General features: G+C 42.0%; 1 protein-coding gene across 6 annotated transcripts; it reads right to left on the bottom strand.

The window, feature by feature from the left end:
• Positions 1–384: 384 nt before the first annotated feature.
• Positions 385–19,785, bottom strand: WEE2 (WEE2 oocyte meiosis inhibiting kinase). 6 transcript variants are annotated; one of them, XM_006278275.4, is made up of 12 exons: positions 19,715–19,785; positions 18,780–19,141; positions 14,846–15,045; positions 13,888–13,939; positions 9,892–10,064; positions 8,745–8,866; positions 7,267–7,413; positions 5,231–5,335; positions 4,735–4,820; positions 3,249–3,419; positions 3,007–3,149; positions 385–1,979 (listed from the first exon to the last, which is right to left on the bottom strand). In XM_006278275.4, the coding sequence occupies exons 2-12, from the start codon at positions 19,134–19,136 to the stop codon at positions 1,820–1,822; spliced, it is 1,716 nt and encodes a 571-aa protein (XP_006278337.1). In that variant the 5' UTR covers positions 19,137–19,141; positions 19,715–19,785; the 3' UTR covers positions 385–1,819. The 6 variants fall into 6 exon arrangements, with proteins under 6 accessions (XP_006278337.1, XP_014464296.1, XP_019344782.1 ...); XM_014608810.3 differs by having other exon boundaries at positions 386–1,979; positions 19,673–19,768; XM_019489237.2 differs by lacking the exon at positions 19,715–19,785 and adding an exon at positions 16,271–16,367 and having other exon boundaries at positions 386–1,979; positions 18,780–18,880.
• Between the last annotated feature and the right edge of the window lie 491 nt (positions 19,786–20,276).

Genomic DNA, 20,276 nt, shown 5'->3' with positions numbered 1-20,276 from the left:
TACAGTTCCATAGTTTCTAGGGTTGGAAGGGACCTGAACAGATCATCAAGTCCAACCCCCTGCCTTGGGCAGGAATGAGTGCTGGGATCATAATACCCCAGACAGATATCTATCCAACCCCCTCCTGAAGACCCCCAAGGTAAGGGAGAGCACCACTTCCCTTGGGAGCCCATTCCAGAGGCTGGGAGCCCTAACAGTAAAGTAATGCCTCCTGATATCAAGCCTGAACCTACTCTTGAATACTTCTCTTGGGAAGCTATTCACTAAAATTGCTTATGATCTTGGGGTTAGTCGATTAGCTCTGAATTCATTCAGTTCTATGCTCTTCTCCCTCAATACTGAGGCTGCAATCACAGATATCAGGTGTCAGCGAGCAATTGAAAGAGGTCTTTTTTTTAGCCTGGAACATGGAAGAAGATCAAGTCTTTTCTTCATGTACACAATCTAATGAATGAGAAGTAAATTACTAGAGAAGATTTGAGCTAAGAAATACTGCCATCCCATGCTTGACACACTTTTAAGCTTTTAGTACTTTGCCTGACCAATTTTTCTTAAGTTCTCCCACAAAAAAATCCAAACACCATTGTCTTCAGTAAAAGGAAAGATTAAAAATAAGTCTTTATTTGCATGTTCCATTTTCAGAATGAAGGGGCAAGGACTCAACAGCTTATATTCACTTCTGGCTGCCAGACAGCATTGGGTTTTAAAATTCCATAAGATCCAAAAGTAGTTAAAATTGTTGAAGGCTAAGAATTTTCTTTTCCATATTCTACTGCCCTAGTCAGTGCTCGAACTCCCTGGGATTTGGACAGGAAGATATCCAGTAAGAAATATGAGGAAGTTACACTTATCAAGGGGATAAGATTAAATTTTATTTTTAATATTTAGACACTGTACATACAGTTCCCAAAACTGAAGATTCTAAAAGTTATTTGCATTTTCCTCTCCACTTAGTTGAAAATCCAAATCTTGCAGTTAGGCAGTTGTTCTAACTCAGCAGAAGGGGAAGTGGCTAGAGAGCCCCACCCATTGCAACATTAAAAATGTATACCAGCTGTTCCATATTGGTCTAGAAACCCTCACAGATAAGAACAAAGATGAGATTCCTGGGGCTGGCAACTGAACTGTGCAGTACTTAAACTTTGTGCAAAGAAAAAAAAGTTTCTTTAAATTCTGCAGGAAAAGTAGCCCTAGTTCAGCTGAAACTAAAATAAGTTGTGTTGCTTTGCCTCTTTCTCCCCCCTCAGTGGAATGCCACTTATTTCATTCTACACAGATCCCTAGTCCCTCTGAACATTTTAGGGACAAGTTTGTCTCCAAGCTAAAAACATATTTTGACTGGGTAGTATGCTGAACCCCCTCAGCTCCAACAGGCCATGTTTATTGTTCACCCAGAGCTCAAGTTGCTTTCTCCTACTTACACAACCAATACCCATTTAAATTGATATTTTGGCCCTCCAAGTACTAGGCCACAGGAAAGGTCTTTCAAGATAGTTTTGCTGGACATAGGAGGCTATGGAAAGTAAGTAGCAGGGAATTTCTATCTTTTGCTCTGCAATCTCAGAGCTTTACAGGTCTAGAATACAAAAATCAAGATACCCACTTGTACCAGAAGCAACTAGTTCAAAAGGGACAACACTGCAGGCATTGCAGTTAAGTTGCACACAGAAGGAAATAAACGGGTCACTTCTCCAACCATGACAGCATAAATCTCCTGTGAGCAATGGGGTCAGCAAGAAATACTACAGGAGTGTTAGCAGGGTGTGTTTGTTCATGTGGACCTTCTGCTTTCATAGCAATGTTCAGTAACCTGAGGTTTTTAGTAACCTCCCCATGTAAAACTGAGCGAGTGACAATTCTTCCCTCCCACCAAGCGCTTGTTTCTCTCTCTGGAGGCAGTTTCGCACTCTTTTAGTCTGGCACATCCTAAAGATTGCTCCTTCCTGAATGTCTGAGCAAGACGTGCTGCTCTCAGTTCCCTAAGAAAAAGGAGAGAGAGAAATCCCATCATGTCACAGCTACAAAGGCAAGCTAAGGTTAGTTATATATCGCTATCATAGGAAACAAATGACAAAAAAAAAAACCCCAAAACAAAACCCTGGCAGAATTCTGATCTCTTTGCCCCCAGCATTAAATTATAGCACAACTTAAAGCTTCTGCCCTCAAAGAAGTTAGGTTTTTGCCACCTGTTCTCATGTGCAGCACAGTTCCATACTACACTGTATTTCTCGGTCTGTTGTCATTAATACCAAGCATCTCCCATTTCATTTCCTTTTCTATTCAGATATTTGGAGGTTAGCAGGTTGGAATATTCCTGTGACATAATAAGCATGTTTCCCTATCCCTGCATTAATCTAGTCAGAACTCCAAGCACTAGATTCCATTTGTGGAAGCTACTTATACTGTAGTCATCCCCATTTCCAGAATGTGCATGCCTTCTTGCCTGTAGTAAGGAGGAGGAACTTACCTTGGGGGGGGAAGGTAGTGGTATTGTTTTAAGAGGAATGGCACATGAGTCAGAGCTGACCCAATTCTACAACTACAGCTTTAGCAGAATGCTGCTGGGATCAGTAGCAGCTGAAAGGCGACAAGAGAAATGGGATCTGCACTTGCAGTTAGTACTTTCCCCTGGGCTGGGCTACACTACCAGTTCAACATTGATTTCTCACCCTGTCACAGATTCATTACTGTAGACAACAACTTCCTCCCAAGTAGACAGGGTATAGGTCAGCAAATTGATTGACTTGGGCGAACAATCACTTTCAGCTTCATTACTGTGCTGAATTGCTGCTTCCTTAATGCTACTTGTAAATTACAGCCGTATCCTACAAACCTCCTCCCTGTACCTGTGCACCCAGTAATCAGACTCATTAGATTTACAAATGGTTGGTCTTGGATATCACCACCTCAGACTTGAACAGAGGCAGTAACTGTTATGATACCAAGACAAGCGGTTCCTTGTACTGTTTAGGGGTGGCCCTCCCACTTTAGGCCAAAGGCCCATACCTTTCCAGCATGGCAGTTTTAAACTTCTCCACGTTTAGCTGCTTCTGGAGCTGCGCAGCTTTTCCAAGAGAGGGACGGAGAATTGGATGCTTAGTAAGAGCCGTGGCAGATGGCCTTGTAACTGGGTCAGGGTGAATCATGAGCTAGGACAGGAAGTGAAGGAGTTCAGGTTTACGGTTTTTCATTGCTAGCTGCTACTTGGCAGCATCTCCCTCCTTCATATTGCATCTGGAAGCACTCACCATGAGCAGTTCAAGAAAGCCACACGAGAGCTTCTGAGGGATTAATGGAAGGTTGCCTTTCCGGATGTGGTGCCACATGGTATCATTGCAAGGTAGGGGTTCAGCCCCTGCTGCCAGAGCTATTGTTAAGGCAAGGGCAAAGATGTCTGCTTTTGGCAGATAGCAATATTGCTGTGGACAGAAAATAGCAGATCACCCATACAATCCAGGATTTAGCACAATTATATAATACTTCAGTAAGCTAAAATTAAGGGTAGTATTTCCTAAAATATACATGTATGGAGCTACCTTCATTATCCCACCCATTACTGCTTTTGAATAAAGCGTTGAGTGGGGGGAATGGCAATATGAGAAGCTTCCATTTTACCATATTAATTAGTATTGACAAGTTGTACACAGATGCATCTTCCAAATCTTAAAAGAACTTCCAGGCTTGATCTGGGGAAGTGATATCAAGATGGCTAGAGGACTCCCTAGTGAATCTATGCCTCTAGCCCTCAATGTAGTAGTGACTACTGCTGGATAGCTTGGCCTATGTGTTCACTTGAATTAAGACCGATCAACCCATCATGCTCCAGTTGGATTCAGGAATGAAAGATGTGAATAACCATAACGGGACAGGTCCAAAACTGCAAAGCCACTGAAAGAGTCAGCAGATTGCTTATCTACCAACATTTTTAGTTAAAGGAGTTTTGATACAGGTGAAAGTTGACAGTGATCTCTTGGCTCAGAAAATTTGGAGAACCATGGTCACAAGGCAAGTACCTGAACTAGTGGACAACTCCTCAGGCTGTTTCTCTTTTCAGTTTTGTAAAAAGATGGCGCCCTTTGGTTTGTCTGACAGATCAGACACAGTTTGGCCACTAAAAATTAGAGCAGACCCTCCAGAGACATGGAGGTATGGGTGGTGGTATGCACTGTATAGGGCAGTGGTTCTCAACTTTTTTTAGGCTCAAGGCACCCCTCAATAGGCTTCAGGCATGTCTTGGGAAAGACTAGCTCCTACTTCTCATTCATTTTTTTTGAGTGCAGAAAAATAAATAGGAACAATTCTTCTGTTGCAAAGAACTCAGAGCAAAATATGTCAGAATGTTTATGAAATCTACTTGGAATCCCCATCCTGTGGCACCCCTGAAAGGATCTCAAGGCATTCTAGGGTGCTGCAGCCCTGTGGTTGAAAACACCACTGGCATAGAGAATTTGTTAGGGTATTAGTGACTTGAGTACAAGGACACTTCAGATGCAATTCTAGTTCCATCTACAAGGAGCTTTAGATTACTTTTTCCAGTGTCATCCTACACAGTTATGAGTAGTTGCTTTACTGGAGACTACCTAGAGGCACCTATGAGTGTTGCAACATTTACAAAGCATCATATAGCTTCACGTTATTCTTTACACCAAAAGAGCCAATAGTCCAATGCAACCAGCCCATTTCATATAGCTCCCATTCCCCCCATCCACTACCACTTGCACATGGCAGCTGTACCTCTTGCAAAATCTCACTGGCCAGAAACCGGCTGTCTCCTTCCTCCACTTGAGGATTAGTAATTGATGTTACATGGCCAAGGTCACCTAATAGAAAGACAAACATAACTAGAAAGTCAGTTGACAGCCCACAGATTAATTTTCCTTGGAAAAGTCTGTTCTTTGTAAGGAGCTGCAAGGTGCCAACAGGACAACTAGAAGACTGAAGTAGTATGTCCATCTCTTCACTGTACCCCAGATAGTTGGGTTTGGGATCCGATTTTAAAACCCAAGCAAAGAAAAAGTTTTCTGGATTCATCACAGCCCCCATTTAATAAACAAGAAGCACCAGTCTCTACTTCATGCATTCAGGACTATGCCACAGCCATCAGCTTTGCAGATCTAGACTAAGCAACATTCCTATAGCCATTAAGTATCCATTAATCATTGTCTTAAGGGCCATGTTTAGAATTAGCCTACTTTCAGTTTCAGCAGTCCACAAGTCAGATTAAACCCACCAATTTTATATACCACATTAGAAGAGAAACCATCATCTTCACCATCACTGTCTTCCTGATTGGCAGTTGATGATTCAGTCAGCTTGTGACAGATGAAAATGTTACCTGCAAGATAAAGGTTTACAGATTCTAGAGCACAGCGTATGAACTTGACTAGTCTTATTGACATGCTCTGGAAGGCATTTAAAATTCTACTCTATCCACTATTAACACTAGCAGCATGTCAAAAATGAAGTCGTTCAGCCACATATAGTGGAATTGATCTGCTGCCACAGGTTAGCCTGCTTTTGGACTAGACTATGCACCCAAAGATTTTTTGGGGTTCATTGTTGGGTTTTTTGTTGTTGTTTTTTAAAGTGTGTCAACCACAGCAGTGTCTTAACTAAGAAATCCCAAAACAATGAAAGCTTCCTGCATGCTTCCTGCTTCATCTTCCTGCATACTTCTAATCTTTGAGTAGGTTAGTCATTCCAGAAAAGAGGAGTTCTCAGTTAGCTACTGCATCAGTGCTGGGGAGTCCTGAGCACCCCTCACCCTTCTTTGATGTGCTAGGTGCATCTCTGTTTCTCCTACTAGATCCTCTAATCCCAGAAGCCATTCAGTCCAAATCACAATAGGTGCAGAGAAGTGACAAGTTCTGCCCAATCTAGCCCCTGAAAGGTCTCTACAGCCATCACCAAAACAAAAGCACATGGTTGCAGAGTGCTTTAAAAGGGTGCAATCCCACAACAATCTGAACCTTTATTGCATGAGGGTTCAAATGAAGATGCTCCAAAGTGGAGCACCTTCATCAACATCTGTCTGTGGTACCAGAAGCAGGGCTGGGGCAATGCAGCTCAGTCCTGCTCAAAGTACTCAGAATGGGGGGGGGGGGGGGGCCATAGGGAATTGGGTCTAGGCTTTTTCAGCTGGGGCAGGTGGATTGGAGCCTCCTGAAACTGCTGTAGTGCCAGGCCCAGGACCAAGGCGGGGGAAATCAAACAATTGCCAGCTCCAGCCCCTGGACTACATTGGAGCCAATTCCAAACTCTGGTTAAATGTCAGAGCTGGGCCCAGGAAGTAGCAATCTGTGCTGGTATTTCTGTGAAGCAATCAGACAGTAAACTTGTTACTTGGTACAATCTGGAGATGCTCCTCCCCACAAAAACCCCTAACTTTGTCATGATACCAAAGCAATTAGCACAATACCAAACATGTGCTTTACTGCTGGAATGCAAGGATGCTTACAATAAGTGAAGTTAACACATCCCAAGTATAACAAAGCTTTGGCAATTCAGAAACTCTATATCATCCCATATAATCCAAAACCCACCAACTCAACTTCATTCTCTCTCAGGAGTTCTTATTTTGTTCTATTTTTTTTTCCTTTGCTCAGAAAGAGATTTGGCAGGGATTTTCAATGATATTTATTGGTGAGGGTAACTTCACACACCTGTACAATGATGCAGCTTTCATGCCAGGGACTCTGTCCTTGGCAGAGAATACAACCATTGTCAAACATTTTTACCCAGGTGAGCATTGTAGAATCACCTCTCCAAGCCGTCTAGTGACCAGATCAGACTTTTGAAGCCTTCATATTAGGAGCTGACTGGCAAAACCTCATCAAGTTATAATCTGCACTGTTGAAACATGTTTCACAAATGCTCACTTCAATGGATACAAGCAGCACTGGTCAGCCTTTGCTGGCCAGAGCCCATTAGTTTTGCTACTGAGTAGCAAATTGTTCCTGTATCTCCTTGCTCTTTAAGAACAGCACGTTGAAACTCAGTTCCAAGTTATAACTGTACAGTTTTAGGGATAATGAAACTTGGGTTTTGTGCACTTGGTATTTAAAAGATTTAAATTGCATATACTTGAGACTAGAATATCCTGCACAGAAATTTAAATTGCGATAATTAAAGTAGTCTATCTGTGAACATACCTGGCCTGTCTAAAGGCTAGGAAGACTATCACCTTACACCCCACCTCAGTTGCACTACACAGATCAATGGATATAGGCATGAGAAGTCTGAGGAGAGGGCAAGAGCTGTACTTACTAGGTTTGATGTCCAAGTGTACCAGGCCAGAGCTATGTATGTACTTTAGCCCCATGGAGACTTGCAACAGGATTTCTTTTAGCTCCACTTCTTGGAAATATTGTCTAGTTTTTGCTTTTTCCAGCAGCACATCTTGAAGACTTCCACCTAATGGAAATATTCAAGCTTTGATCCAAGTGCTTTTTCCAGCGAAGCAAAATATTTGATCCATATTATCTGGAGTTCATTATGCCCAATGCCAAACGACTTTGAAGATGGAGACTAACCAGCCTTGGCCAAATTAGCCACTTTAGCAGTGTAGAAAGAGTCTGGTTTCCAAAACTGATCTGACATTTTCTATTGCCCAAGGGGATGGGGCAAGGGAAAATGGTTTCTCCATCTCTTCTATCCTACTCCCTATTTGCAAGGATATTAAAAAGGTAGGCTGGAGTCCTAGATGTGTGCAAGAATGTAAACAAGGCCGTCTTCACTGCTCACTTGCAACATGATTTAGGATCCTGCCACTCTCTCACTGCTATAAGACCTGCCTATGAGAACAGTAGATCATGCAGCAAGGAAACTGAAGCTACATCCAGCAATAGAAGGAATGATGAAATACTACATCATGAACATAGCTGCAGAACTGTTTTATTGATCTGCACTAGTATATGTAAAATATTTTAAATGAAGATCACTGCCAGGAAGGGTTCAGCCTGTGTGTTAGTATTCTGCTGCTGCATTTTTAGCTCCCTCCCCTCCCACAGTGTAGAGGTCTTATTAGTGAGTTGTCACTCACTGATCACTACAGGCCCAGGCCCCAGGAATTAAGCTTAACCAAGCTGTAGGGTTGCAGTAGTGCTTTTCAAGTGGCTAGGTACAGGCTCTCCCATGCTCTGCCAACTACTCCTTAAACTCCTACTAACAGGACTGTTTACTAGTCTTACCTTCCCTTGTAGTTTTATCTGTAATGCACTGAACCATTCACAGGGGGAGGGGGCAGGGGGGAAAGGAATGTGTTTGCTGGCAGTGCATGTCCCACTAATGCAGCAGATTAGCAGTTCTTAAAAAAAAAAAAAAAAAAGCTAAACGCTACTGCTATTCAGAATATCCAGCTTTAACATAAACCTCAAAAGAGCAGTTGCCTCCAGACTGCATTCCCAGACCAGCTACAGCTCAAAACAAGGGGTATTTTTAAGAATCCTGAAGTTAGTAAGCATTTAAAAACACTTGAGAAGGCAAACCTGTTTTAATGCACCATGATCACATATGCTAGTTTTTACCATTCCCACCAAAAGCAACAATATGGAACATAGCTTTTTAGATTCACCTTAATCATTAAGGCTTAATGCTACACATGGTCTATAGAATTATATATCAACCAAAACCTGACTCAAGTGTTCTTCTCTAGTAAAAAAGAAAAAGGTGTTTAACCCCTTTAAACATAAAAAGGGTGACTTAAGTCATTCTGGCATCTGCCTCAGTACAAGTTAAGTTCTTACCATTGCAGTGTTCATTTTGGATGATCATGTGATCGTCTTCTGCCCAAGCAGAGTAGTAACGTACCACATGGGGGTGGTGCCCAAGCACAGCATGGGCATAGACTTCCCGCAATGCCATTTGCCTAGAGGAACATAGAAACAGTGGGTCTCTAATGCTTTAGACATGACTCTTCAGGGCCTCACCAATGATCATGCAAAACTTGGTCTCTCCCCCACAAGGCAGAAGGTGCTTTTAGCTCCCAAACTATAATGGTTGGGAAGTACCCTTGAAAAGCCTTTTTTCAGCTTATAAAGTGGCATCAACTCTGAAGCCAGTCCTTTGGAAAAGAGCACCAAAAGAAAAAACATTCTTGAGACTTGATTAGAGATTATACTTGCATGATAGTCTGAAGTCAGGCAAAAAGCAAGGTTGAGATGCACCTTACACGCTGAATCAGAAATGCATAAGCTTTCATGAGCTCCTGCTCACTTCATCCGATGAAGCACCTGCCTTCTGCTAGTAATTGAATCGTTCTGTTTAGGGAGGCTCTACACAACAGTGCAAAGCGTTCGGCAGATGAGGATGTCTAATACTTGTTACTTTGACTTATTCCAGAGGGTGCAGAAAGGATCAAGTCTTCTACCAGCCACTACTCACCACCCATAAGTTGGGTGAAGTGGAAGTTTTCTGTCACCAAATGGAAATGTGAGGGAGAGGGGGAGGTAGTTATCTATAGTAGAGGCCTCTCCACTACCCCTACTGGCTAATGAAAAAAACAAAATGAAACACTGAAGAACTGCCAAGAACTCCTTTTAGACAAAACTTACACAGCCAGAGACCGCCAAGCTTTTGAATGTGTCAAAATTTCACGTCTCAGGCGTTAGGAGTAGGGGGTAGTATTCTTGCCAAATGACTGCATAGGACTAGTGAGCCAGCATGCAATGTGATGAGAGAAGTCAATTCATATGGCCTCTTTCCTCTTCTAGAAGCTTTGCAATTGTGAACTTAGATTCCATATCTTTCTACCTCCCAAATGTTAGAAATAGATTCAGCTTCCGCAACTTAGACATGTTCATTCTCTCAAACATTCAGAAGCAAGACTTGCATTCAACTGGAATACCCTGAGGAACATAGGATCTCCTTTTCCCATCATTATAGTATACTCACTCATCTGAGGATCCTGCCAGAGGCTTCTTTGAGCGCTTGATAGCATAGACACAACCATCAAGCCGTTTGATGCACTTGTAGACAGAGCCAAATTCTCCTACCCCAATTTTTTCCAACTCCAGAAATTCCTTCTTGTAACGGGACACCATGTTGCTTGCTTTCAAGGGTAATCTCTAGGAAAGAAAACAAAAACAAAAACCAAATCTACAAGAGAAAGGAGGAATCAGACAGACTTTGAACTAACCTCAGTGTATCATGAGTTCAGGCAGCATCAATTCAGAAACCTCTTAATTTCTGTGTATTCTCAGCCAAACATGTTGATCATTACCCATTTTGTTGTAATTCCCTCCTTCCACCTTCTTTATAAATTGCCATCTCTCCTCCAATTACAGCCTTATATAGACCAAGGACAAAGGAACAAGGATTTTCTTTTCGCCTGGACTCTAGTAACAAGTTATATAGCACTGACAAGAAGTTGGGAATAGTATTCTAGCTGGCTGTGTGCCTTTGGGTCCTGTATCATACACTTAAACAACACCAGTTATATATTTTTATCTGGGCAGTTGTCAGTTTCTAAGGCTGCAGCTGAGGGACACTATTTTCTGAAGAAGCAATAGAAGGGGTTGAAGTTATTCAACTTCATCAATTATTTGTAACAATGAGGAATCCCTGAATATCTGATAGGATTAAGAACCATTAGCTTTTGTCCTTCCAAAACTGGATACACACACACCCCTCCACCCCTGCAGGGTGGGTCAAGACATACCAGTCTAGACCGGGCAAAGTTAGGAGTATGTGCAGGAGGGTCTATCTACCTGTACTATTGTAACAGGTTTGATTGTATTGATTACAGGAGTATTTCTTGTCCAGCTCTGATTTGACAGACAGCGTTAATTCACAGTTTAGTTTTAGGAAATAATCCTAGTCTCTTGCATAGTAAGTATACCCTTAAACTGCATAAGAAGCCTTTCATCAGGTTTACTGTACTCCAGGAACAGTTCACACTTCAGTCTACACAGCCCTTCAGTATTCTTTGGAGCATTTGCTGTTTGTCTTTGGAAGGCTAAAACATTCACAGTACTGCTTGTCCACATTTCTAGAGCTCAAGGTTTGTTTTAAATCACGATAGTCCATGGAGTGCAAAAAGCAAGGGAGCTTTTTTTCCAGTGATATCTTTTATTGGACCAACATATAGTTAGGAGAGATGTTACAAGTGCCCTTCTTCAGGCTAGCAATACACAAAATGACAGAAAACAGGAAGTGCCCACCAGTCACAAGAGGACAATTTAAGGATGTAAGGTGAAAAGCAGCAGCAAAACGGTCAAGTAGTGGGAAAAGAAGATGAACACGAGGCAAAGAGCATGGAAAGCAAGTATTCCTCCCCCTCCTTTCCCCTTCCAGATGGAACCAAATGTGAGAGTAAAACAAGCAATTCCTCTGGTTACCACAAAGAATATTATAAGAATTTAAGTGGAAGAAGAGGTAGTCCACAAGACAATTAAGATGTAGCAGACTATTAAGCCTAAAGGCCCATCACTACAAGGACGCTATAGATTGCAAGCCTGTATCTGTAATGAGCCCACAAAGCCCTACTTGCCCATGGTTAGGACTTTTTACATGTCTGTTTAATAAAAATATGTACATATACACACACAGAATATATATATTTACTCCTGGCATGGAGAACTGCTTGACTTGATAATATGACACCAACTTGATACCAGACTGATAAATTATCCAGCTTTCCAATATGAAGCCTTGAATAATGCATAGAAATCCTTGATGCCACCATGTAGGAGCAGGACATACAGTGTCATTACATCCCTTTATTTGTCATGCTTTGAAGATAAAAAATGACAGGATTAAGTGTCAGTGTGTTTGCAGTACTGGCCTTCACAGGTAGAGAGCACCACTTCTCCACTCCTCATGGCAATTAAGGAAACAGGTTTTCATGGAACTACACTTGTGACTGTTCACCCACAGGCTGTAGTGGATAATAACGTTAATCCTAAACTGCACTAAAAGGAGGAGCTAACATTTTTGCCCAGTCTGAATGGAGGTATTTCCCCTTAAGCACTCCATTAAACATTCTGGCTTTAAAAGCAAGACAAGGGACAAAAGCCTAAGCAATTAAGTGACAATCAAAAACATCTGTTGTAAAAAAAAAAAAAAAAAAATTAATAAATAAAAATAATCAAGAGAAAGGGTATAGTCTTATCTACAATTAGTTCAAACTGTAGAACTATTCTAGTAAATCTCCTTCCCTAACTCAGAGAAGACCCATCTTTCACTGAAAGAAAGAATGGTCATAAAGCTAGAACCAGGTCCCAGAACCAAAGAAGTTATACTGACACCGTCCTCTCATCAATATTAGCAAGTCCACATTAAGGATCTTGCAGTCTTGTAGCCATATTGCTTGGGGAGTGTTCCTCCCCTAACCCCAAGCCACCATAGTTATTTTAGTTAAATGTATGTATAGAACAAGCCCAAGGTTATTAAAGTTGAAGTGAAACAAATCTCAAAAACAGATTCTGAGCTGGTGGAAGCTGAAGTTCTAAACACCCTGCTCACTATGTCAGTTAGTATACTTGGCCTCTAAATTCATGTGTAGTAATAATAATAGGAAAAGAAAGTGTCACTTAGTAAGAAGGGGTTCAGGTTCTTCTCTTGTCTACCAGAGACTCAGTGTTCACCAAATCACTTAACCTGCCACTACAGGTGAACAAGCTGAGATAATTCAAGGCGTCCATGTGCGAGACCAGACTCAGTGACGTATTATTCAAAGCATCTTCAACCTATTAGGAACATCCTTTGTACTTACTTGCCAAGGCCTAGGATAAAAATCCTCCCCCCCCAGAGAAGAGGCTAAGCTTAAATCTTAGTAGTATGAAGTATTTGCTCTCCCGTTTCAAATGGTACCAGTAACATTTAGAAAAAATGCTGCAGCAGAAAACAATCTGTATTTGCTTTCATATAAAGCACCTACACACATGCCAGGTGCCTACTCCAATGCCCGCTAATTAGCAGCCTCATGTATTCAGTGTCAGTGTCCTCATGCTTCAAAACGGTACTCAGGACACAGAATAGTTACAAAGCTTTAGTTAAAGCACCCAGGATACTGAATACATGAGACACTGCAGGTGCTTTAATTGGAGCAGCTCCTGAGAGCTGCTCTAATCAACTCCCCCCTCCCAAGCATGTGTAAAGATGCCCAGAAATGTGTTAATATCACAGTGAAAGAAAATCTAAGTTCACATACTAACTGTTAGTTATTTGGAACCTTATGGTTCCAGTCACATTGGTCAGCATATTGACCAGTAATCCAAAGCAGCATAACTATAATTTATTTTTTCCAGGGACATGGGATAGGAAAACTAACTTTAAATACTGCTTTTGCTACTTTGAGTGAGCAATGTGAGCCAAGGCCATTGCATTATCTCCTTTGGTATGAAATGCTAACCTACAGATATTCTAGATACGTGATAACTCCAGATTTGTCCAAATATAAAATTTCTTTTAGGCTTAGGAATCACTTTTCCACAGTATAAATGCTTTCTACCTACCTTAATAAGTTAAATTACACCTGGATTCTCCACTGTTCCATATGCGTGTATAGTGTTCTGATACCATCATTTAAGTAATACAAAACCATAATACAGAGACGTCAAGCACACTGAGCCCCCAGGCCAGATCTGGATTGTGGGACTCCTCATGGGCCGGGTCTGGACTCACCTCCAGCACTAGGGCAAGTAGCAGAAAGCTATGCCCCACTGCCACCAAAATGCATCCAAGAGGGATCTTCATCCCAGAATTCAGCAGTAGACCCTATCCCATGGTCCTTCCAGGAGCCCCAGTGGCTGGATGAAACTGCTCCACAAGCTGAATCCAGTCCATGGGCTGTATGTTTGACATTCCTAGCACAGTGGGTTTCTACAAGTATTAACACTTTAAAAGGTAATTTTTGTTTGTATAGCTGCTGGTACAAGAGACACTTACCTTGGCAGACAGCCCTTGCTCTACCTTGGCACCTCTTAAGCTGGTATCTCCCCTAAAAATGATAAAAGTTTAGCCACAAGTGAGTGTGAATGCACTTCCCAACAGTCGCAAGCTTAGATTTCACATCTTCAAACTAGAATCATTTTGAAAAAGTACAGGAGATGCTTTGTAAGACAAAAAAACTCCTGCTCAGGAAACAGTATGAAATCTGGGGCTAAGAAATCTTTGTTTATGATCTGATAAACTCAACCTTTCAGCTTCTGTATTCTATCCATCATAGAAAGAGCATCTGCCACCATAGCAGCTCTAACAGGGGCAGAAAGGATGAAGTACCAGCACAGAAGTACAGACATGCAATTTGCTGCTGTGTATGCGACTAGGAGTGGGGGGGTGGGGGAAGGAAGAGATTACCGCACACTGTCTACTGAAAGTAGACCCAGATGAATTTGGGGACTTGAAGTGGGCAGAATTTCACTGCAATCAAGTTGTACTGTGTATTCGTTTGCACCTAAACCAGCTGTTCTGGAAAAGATGTTCTGTAGGGACAGGCAGGATTCAGCTCACAGCCCTTAAATAGGGTACTGCCAGCTGTGTTGTACTGTACCTATATTTCATCTTTGTTGGTTGTAAAGTGAAAAGGCAAGGTGGTTATTTCCACCCCAAACTGAGTTTTGTTCTCATTGTGCCAGTCTTAATATTGTAGTTATAGGTTCCGTCATTCATTACATTCATGCTCCCTGCTAAGAAGTCATTATGTTCCCTCCATCACCCCCTCCAATTTACCACTACTCGCCCATGGAGTTTGTTCTGCATTTGTGAATCCCTTGCATTGAATTGGGTTATTTCATAAGAGAAAAAACAAATCTACCATCTCTTCTGCCATCAGTGCTTAGATCTGCAGATCCACTCCCTTCCACCCCCTTAGTTGAACAGCTTGATGTGGCAAGAGCACGCTTACAGCTCTCCTCTGGCCTTCCTCTTGCCATTAGGAAGCAAGAGCATCTGTCGATAGGACTCTGGTGTAAAGGGATTAATGTTGACTAGTGAAGTCTGGGCAGTCTCATCTGGATCCACACCAGGAGTAAATCTCAAGTGCCGGGGTCCTTTGGAAGGGAACTTTCCTCCAGGTGAAGGAAAAGCAGTCTTTGTTAATAGACTCTAAAGGTGAAAACAGACACACAGGTAAATTAGCAAATGTTTGAGCATAGCACCTTTGCTTTGGTAGGGACAGACAATAATAGAATTATTTTCTTCAGTGCCCAATTCAACAAAAGAAAGCTTTGTTACTGTGGACCTCCCCCCCGCCCCACAATTCCTTCAAGAATACCTTCCCTTCCCCACCCCCACTATCGTATTCATTACATTCTCTTTAATTTTCTGCAATTCTGCCTTCATGCAAGGACTGTAGAACAATTATACAGTAGAAGTTGTCAAAAGGAACTGGTGCCTCTTTCCTCAGCATTAGCATGTCATAGACACTGGACTGTCAGTTCCATCAACATATAAAACCTAGTTCTGTCAAGCCCTGAAACTGTTGCATCACAGTTTGGTCAGGACAAATTAGTCAGGAAAGCTAGGATGATTAGAAAGGACACCATTTTGACATTTCTGAGATCTCTGCTGTAAGCATTGCTGACGGTGGGGGGGGGGGGGAGAAGTTCCTCAAGAGAGATTTTCTATATTGCCATCAGCACATAATTTTGACAGTAACCAGAATACCAAGCTACAGACACAAAATTACCAGATAGCCAGCTTGTGGCAAGTGTGGAAAAAAGGGGAATGTCTAGCTTGAGTGATCTTGCTAACTGGCCATTAGATTTTGCCATTACCCCTGTACAGAGCTGAAGCATGTTTTTCTGAAAAGCTTCCAGTCTTGCTGTGACCACATCAAGAGGTGCAGAGCCTGTCACTTCTATACACTTTAAACAAATAACCAAAGGAATTGCTGGGATGGCAAAGTGACCAGTTTCTAATTTAAATTAGTCTGGCTTCAGCTTTCAGCCAAGGGTTCATATTATCTCTCAGATTGGGAGCTTTGCGTGAGTTCTTAAGTTATCTTTGCAGCTACTTTATGCCCCTCTCTGCTAACACCTTTTGCAAAATGTTGATACTAGTATTGTATATAGTCTCCAGCATGTGTCTTGATAATATATTTAGTGGTAGAGTCTGCTGTTCTGTTATATTAGTGATTTGAACCATAAGAATGTGATGGGAACTCATGGTCATTAGCTTGATCATTGTAACCTTTAGATCTTTTTCCAGAGTCATTACTTTCAGGTCATTGTGCAAGTATGATATGCATTCCTTGTTCCTACATATATAGCTTCACATGTGGCTGCATTAAAAAAAAAAAAAAATGCTGGTCTGAAAAGGTCTAGCTTACCAAGTGACAACTGCTGTGCATAACTGCTCCCTCATCATCATTTACCATTTCACTAATCTGTGTGTTATCATCAGCACTTTTACATTTTCTCCTGGACCTTGAAAAAGAACACCAATTAGCACCAGGCAGGCCTAGTATCAATCCCAAAGCCCCACCAGACACTTCCATTGCACAAGTATTTCCTACAGTAGCTACTTTGAGATCTGTTGTGCACCAGCTGTTAGTTCATTTAATGAGCACTTCAATATCTTATGGTGACATTTTATATCATCATGGCTAAGTACTGATACTTGGGAGGTTAAATCTGGTTCAAAATGGCCACCCGATTTAAATTTAGGCAGTCCCAGTGCCGACCTTATGTTTACAGACCTGGTCTTAGTGACCAGCAATTAGTCTAAACCTGCAACTGTACAGAAGTTCCATGCACACAAACCGGTCTAAAAATTGCAGAACCCAATTTAAAATAAACTTAGATCTATGTAATAGTATCAGAGTCATTCAAGTTTCATGCACCAGTTTGACCTAAATTATGTCTGCTTCCCCTGTACAGCCCTGGGGCTGGGAAAACCCAGCCACTGGACCCAGCACAGCGACTGCTCTTTTTACTCCCCTCTTCCCCTGCAATGGTCTATTTTTTGCCCCCTGCTGCCTTTCCCAGTTAGCCCTCTCAACCCCCATCCCACAAGCCACTCTTTGTGCAGCCACTTTTATCAACATTTGCCACAGGCAGAGCCAAGCAAGTCCCAATTGGAGGATGCACGGAAGGAATGGGGTTGTAGGCTCCCTGGGACGCCACCACACCTGCCCCCCCCACCCCCTCCAGCCTGCTGGACCACCAACCTCCCCACTCCTGGCTAGCCCCCCTCATCCTGACTTCTCCAATATCGGCTAGCCATTTTGAATTGATTTAACCTCTCCCCTGATGCCCCACAAATGTCTGTACTTAGCCCATGAGCCTCACAACAATCTAAATGCATTAGATCTATGCAGTTACCCGTGTCAACTTTGTAATCTCAAAGGAGGAGACAAGGTTTATTTGACAAGACTCATTTTCTGTAAAACCACGTTGACCCTACCCTTTCATTCGTAATCACCTGATTCCTGTTCCACCTTTTCTTTGTTTGCCTGGGACTGATGTCACATTAACTGGTTTACAGAACCCAGGTCATTGTGCTTGCCCTTTTGGGAAACTTGGTACTTTCTGCATATCTGGTCTTCCTCTCCCCAGGCCCCATCTCCCAACATTTCAGGATGAACTTCAGTGAAACATAGATTTGCCCTGTTCAGCTAGTTCTTTTGGGATGCAAGTTATCCAGGGCTGCAGAATTCAGAAGTCTTTAGCTCTCTGAACCAATGCAATTATAAAAGCCTCACTTAGTAAAGATGAAGGACTTTAAACTAGATCAACCTCCATTTAATCAGTGAGGGACAAGAGCAAAAGAGAAGATTTGTCCTCTTCCATCTTATGAAGGGCCAGAAGTACCATGGCTAATGTGCATTTGCAAACACAGAGTTTCAGGAAAAGCACAGAGGGCTCATTGGCAGCCCTTTCAAGGAAGCCCACATACAAGAGAAGGACTCCCAGAATTCAAGCCCCCAGAAGAATTAGGACTTTCAGAGCTTGAGCATTACCAATCCATTCCCAGTCACCCCAACCCCCCGCCCCCATAGAAAATTAAGTGACCTGTCTCTGACCATGACAATCATGGGGGAGTCCTGCACTGAAATCTGCCCCATGTGTGACCCCCAATGCTAGTCCAGCTTGTGAGACTTCTGCAACTCCACTACACTATATTACTTGGAAAAAACTGCAGCTCTATGATACCCCCCATACACCCAAGGTAAGGCAATGTTTCTACCCTGTGCCTGCTTGCAAACATGTCATTGCTAGGATTACACTATACAGGAGACAAGCAGGGACTACTGCTAGCTATGAAACATTTATCTGAAATCTCTGTCTGGTGGTTATCTCATTGTTTTTTCTTGCCCCACCCCACTGTTTGTCTGTTTCATCTATTTATCTTGGAAATCTAGATCAGAAACCCTCTAGACTTGTTCCTTGGAACAGATGTTGAGACTCCCCAAATCACCATTGATAAGCATGTTAACTTATCTAAAAAACCCCCAAAAACCCAACAACAACATAGAATAAAAAAAATAAAGTCAACTGACAATAGAACAGCTAGATTTAAAGACAAGCAAGATTTCTAGGGCTTTGTGCACATTTGTGTGTTTCCACAGAGGGTCTCCTTAAAACCTAACCTAGGCTGTCTGCCTAGTGATGCTGCTCACCAACTGTTCAATATATAAAGCTCTCTTCCCCCAGAGGTAAATGAACCATTCTTAGAAAAAAAATCAAGTACTCAAAAAGTACTTGAAAGCAAATGACTGAAGTCTATTCCTAGTTCATAGGTTGTTCTTTGGCTGTAAATGGTACTCTGTTTTGCAAGAGCCAGAAATGTTGCTTGTTTTTAAATCTAGCAGGCACAGAGTAGAACTGCTGCCTTACCTTGGGTGTATGAGGGGTATCATAGAGCTGCAGGTTTTTCCAGGTCATATAATGCAGTGGAGTTGCAGAAGTCTCCCAAGCCAGACTAGCATTGGGTGTCTCACATGGGGCAGATTTAATTGCAGGACTCCCCCACAATTTTGTCTCAGTCAGAGACAGGTTAGTTAATTTTCTATGGGGGGTGACTGGGAATGGACTGGTAACACTCCAGCTCTGAAAGTCCCAATTCTTCTGAGGGCTTGAATTCTGGGAGTCCTTCTCTTGTATACTGCTGTCTTCTCCCAGCTCATTCTTTTCTCCACAACTGGAAAAATCCAATTTCTGAATAATTTCATCCCTGTTGTGCCAGTCACCCATTGTAACTAGAAAGAAACAGTAGGAATATGATTGATGTTAGCCTATTTAATTTGCAAGAAGTACAGAATCTTTAGAGTAGAACAAGTCATTGCCCTCTCCTCCCATGTTGGTATCATTCTTTCAGTTTTTTTCATTTTACTCCCACAAGTGTGAGAATTAGCATTGATTATAATCACCACTTGGCTCTAAACCAGTTAAGGAAAAGTAGCTTGGAATTATGAAATATAAATCCATTTGGACCCAATTTGTAAAAGAAGGGGAAGAACAGGCAAACAAACAACCAACCCACCCATATCCTGGCTCTTATTCCTGATCTTAGAGCAGTAGGATAACTCAATTGAAATCAGTTATTTTGATATTCAACCTGTGTAAAGATCAGGCTGAAAGACTAGTCTCCCTTCTACCAAAAAGAGGCCACTTACACACATCCCAGCCATAACTTGCAACTCAAAGGCAAAATATTGCACTACTTATGAAACAAGATAATGACCACCCCAGCACATTCTCACTACATTTCTCAGGAGGAGAGAACCTACTGTGTTGTATACAGCTGTAAATGCAGGAGCTCAGACAGTTACCAAATGCTTTGCAGTAAGGCCCATTCTTAGTGAAAAATTACCACTCACTTTTTTCCCTATACCATTTATAACCATCCAGGTGCACCTGCATCATTGTTAACAGGTGAAAATTGGAGCTCAACATCACCTGTTTACAACTGCAGGTGCTATCCTGTTCCCTTTGAAGTCAGTAGCATAAACTTAGATGAGAGTACGGCAAGGCACAGGTTTTGTAAAAAGCCCTACATGACAGACAGCTACCATTCCTTACATATCATCTTTTCACCTCTACATTCTTTTTCCCAGAGCCTAACAAAGAGACAGCATTTGCTGCATTCTTGTTCATTTTATTTTTGTATTAGTCCTTTAAGATATCTATATATAGATATAGATATATAGGCTGCTTTCCCCCAGGCTGTGGGATTCAACGAAACCAGAAATCCCACTTCTGGTTTCCCTTTTCCCATGTTGACCGGCATCAGCCAGCATGCCGGTTAATAGAGCATGCCAGTTAATGAAGTGCTGGTTAACACAGCTTTTCACTGTAATCTTTACATGTCCTTACCTATATACATTTCTAGGC

The sequence above is a fragment of the Alligator mississippiensis genome, chromosome 4 (genome assembly GCF_030867095.1).
Source record: "Alligator mississippiensis isolate rAllMis1 chromosome 4, rAllMis1, whole genome shotgun sequence".
Classification (NCBI taxonomy): Eukaryota; Metazoa; Chordata; order Crocodylia; family Alligatoridae; genus Alligator; species Alligator mississippiensis.
The sequence above is the reverse complement of the archived record's forward strand: the minus strand, read 5'-3'. Positions and strand labels throughout refer to the sequence as shown.

Bases quoted from the DNA above. Each gene is read 5' to 3' on its own strand.
- WEE2 (XM_006278275.4), bottom strand. From the start codon at position 19,136: ATGGGTGACTGGCACAACAGGGATGAAATTATTCAGAAATTGGATTTT. The intron at 3,150-3,248 runs GTGAGTGCTTCC...TTCCTGTCCTAG, and splicing joins GCTTTCTTGAACTGCTCATG to CTCATGATTCACCCTGACCC. The intron at 1,980-3,006 runs GTATGGGCCTTT...CCTTTTTCTTAG, and splicing joins AAAACTGCCATGCTGGAAAG to GGAACTGAGAGCAGCACGTC.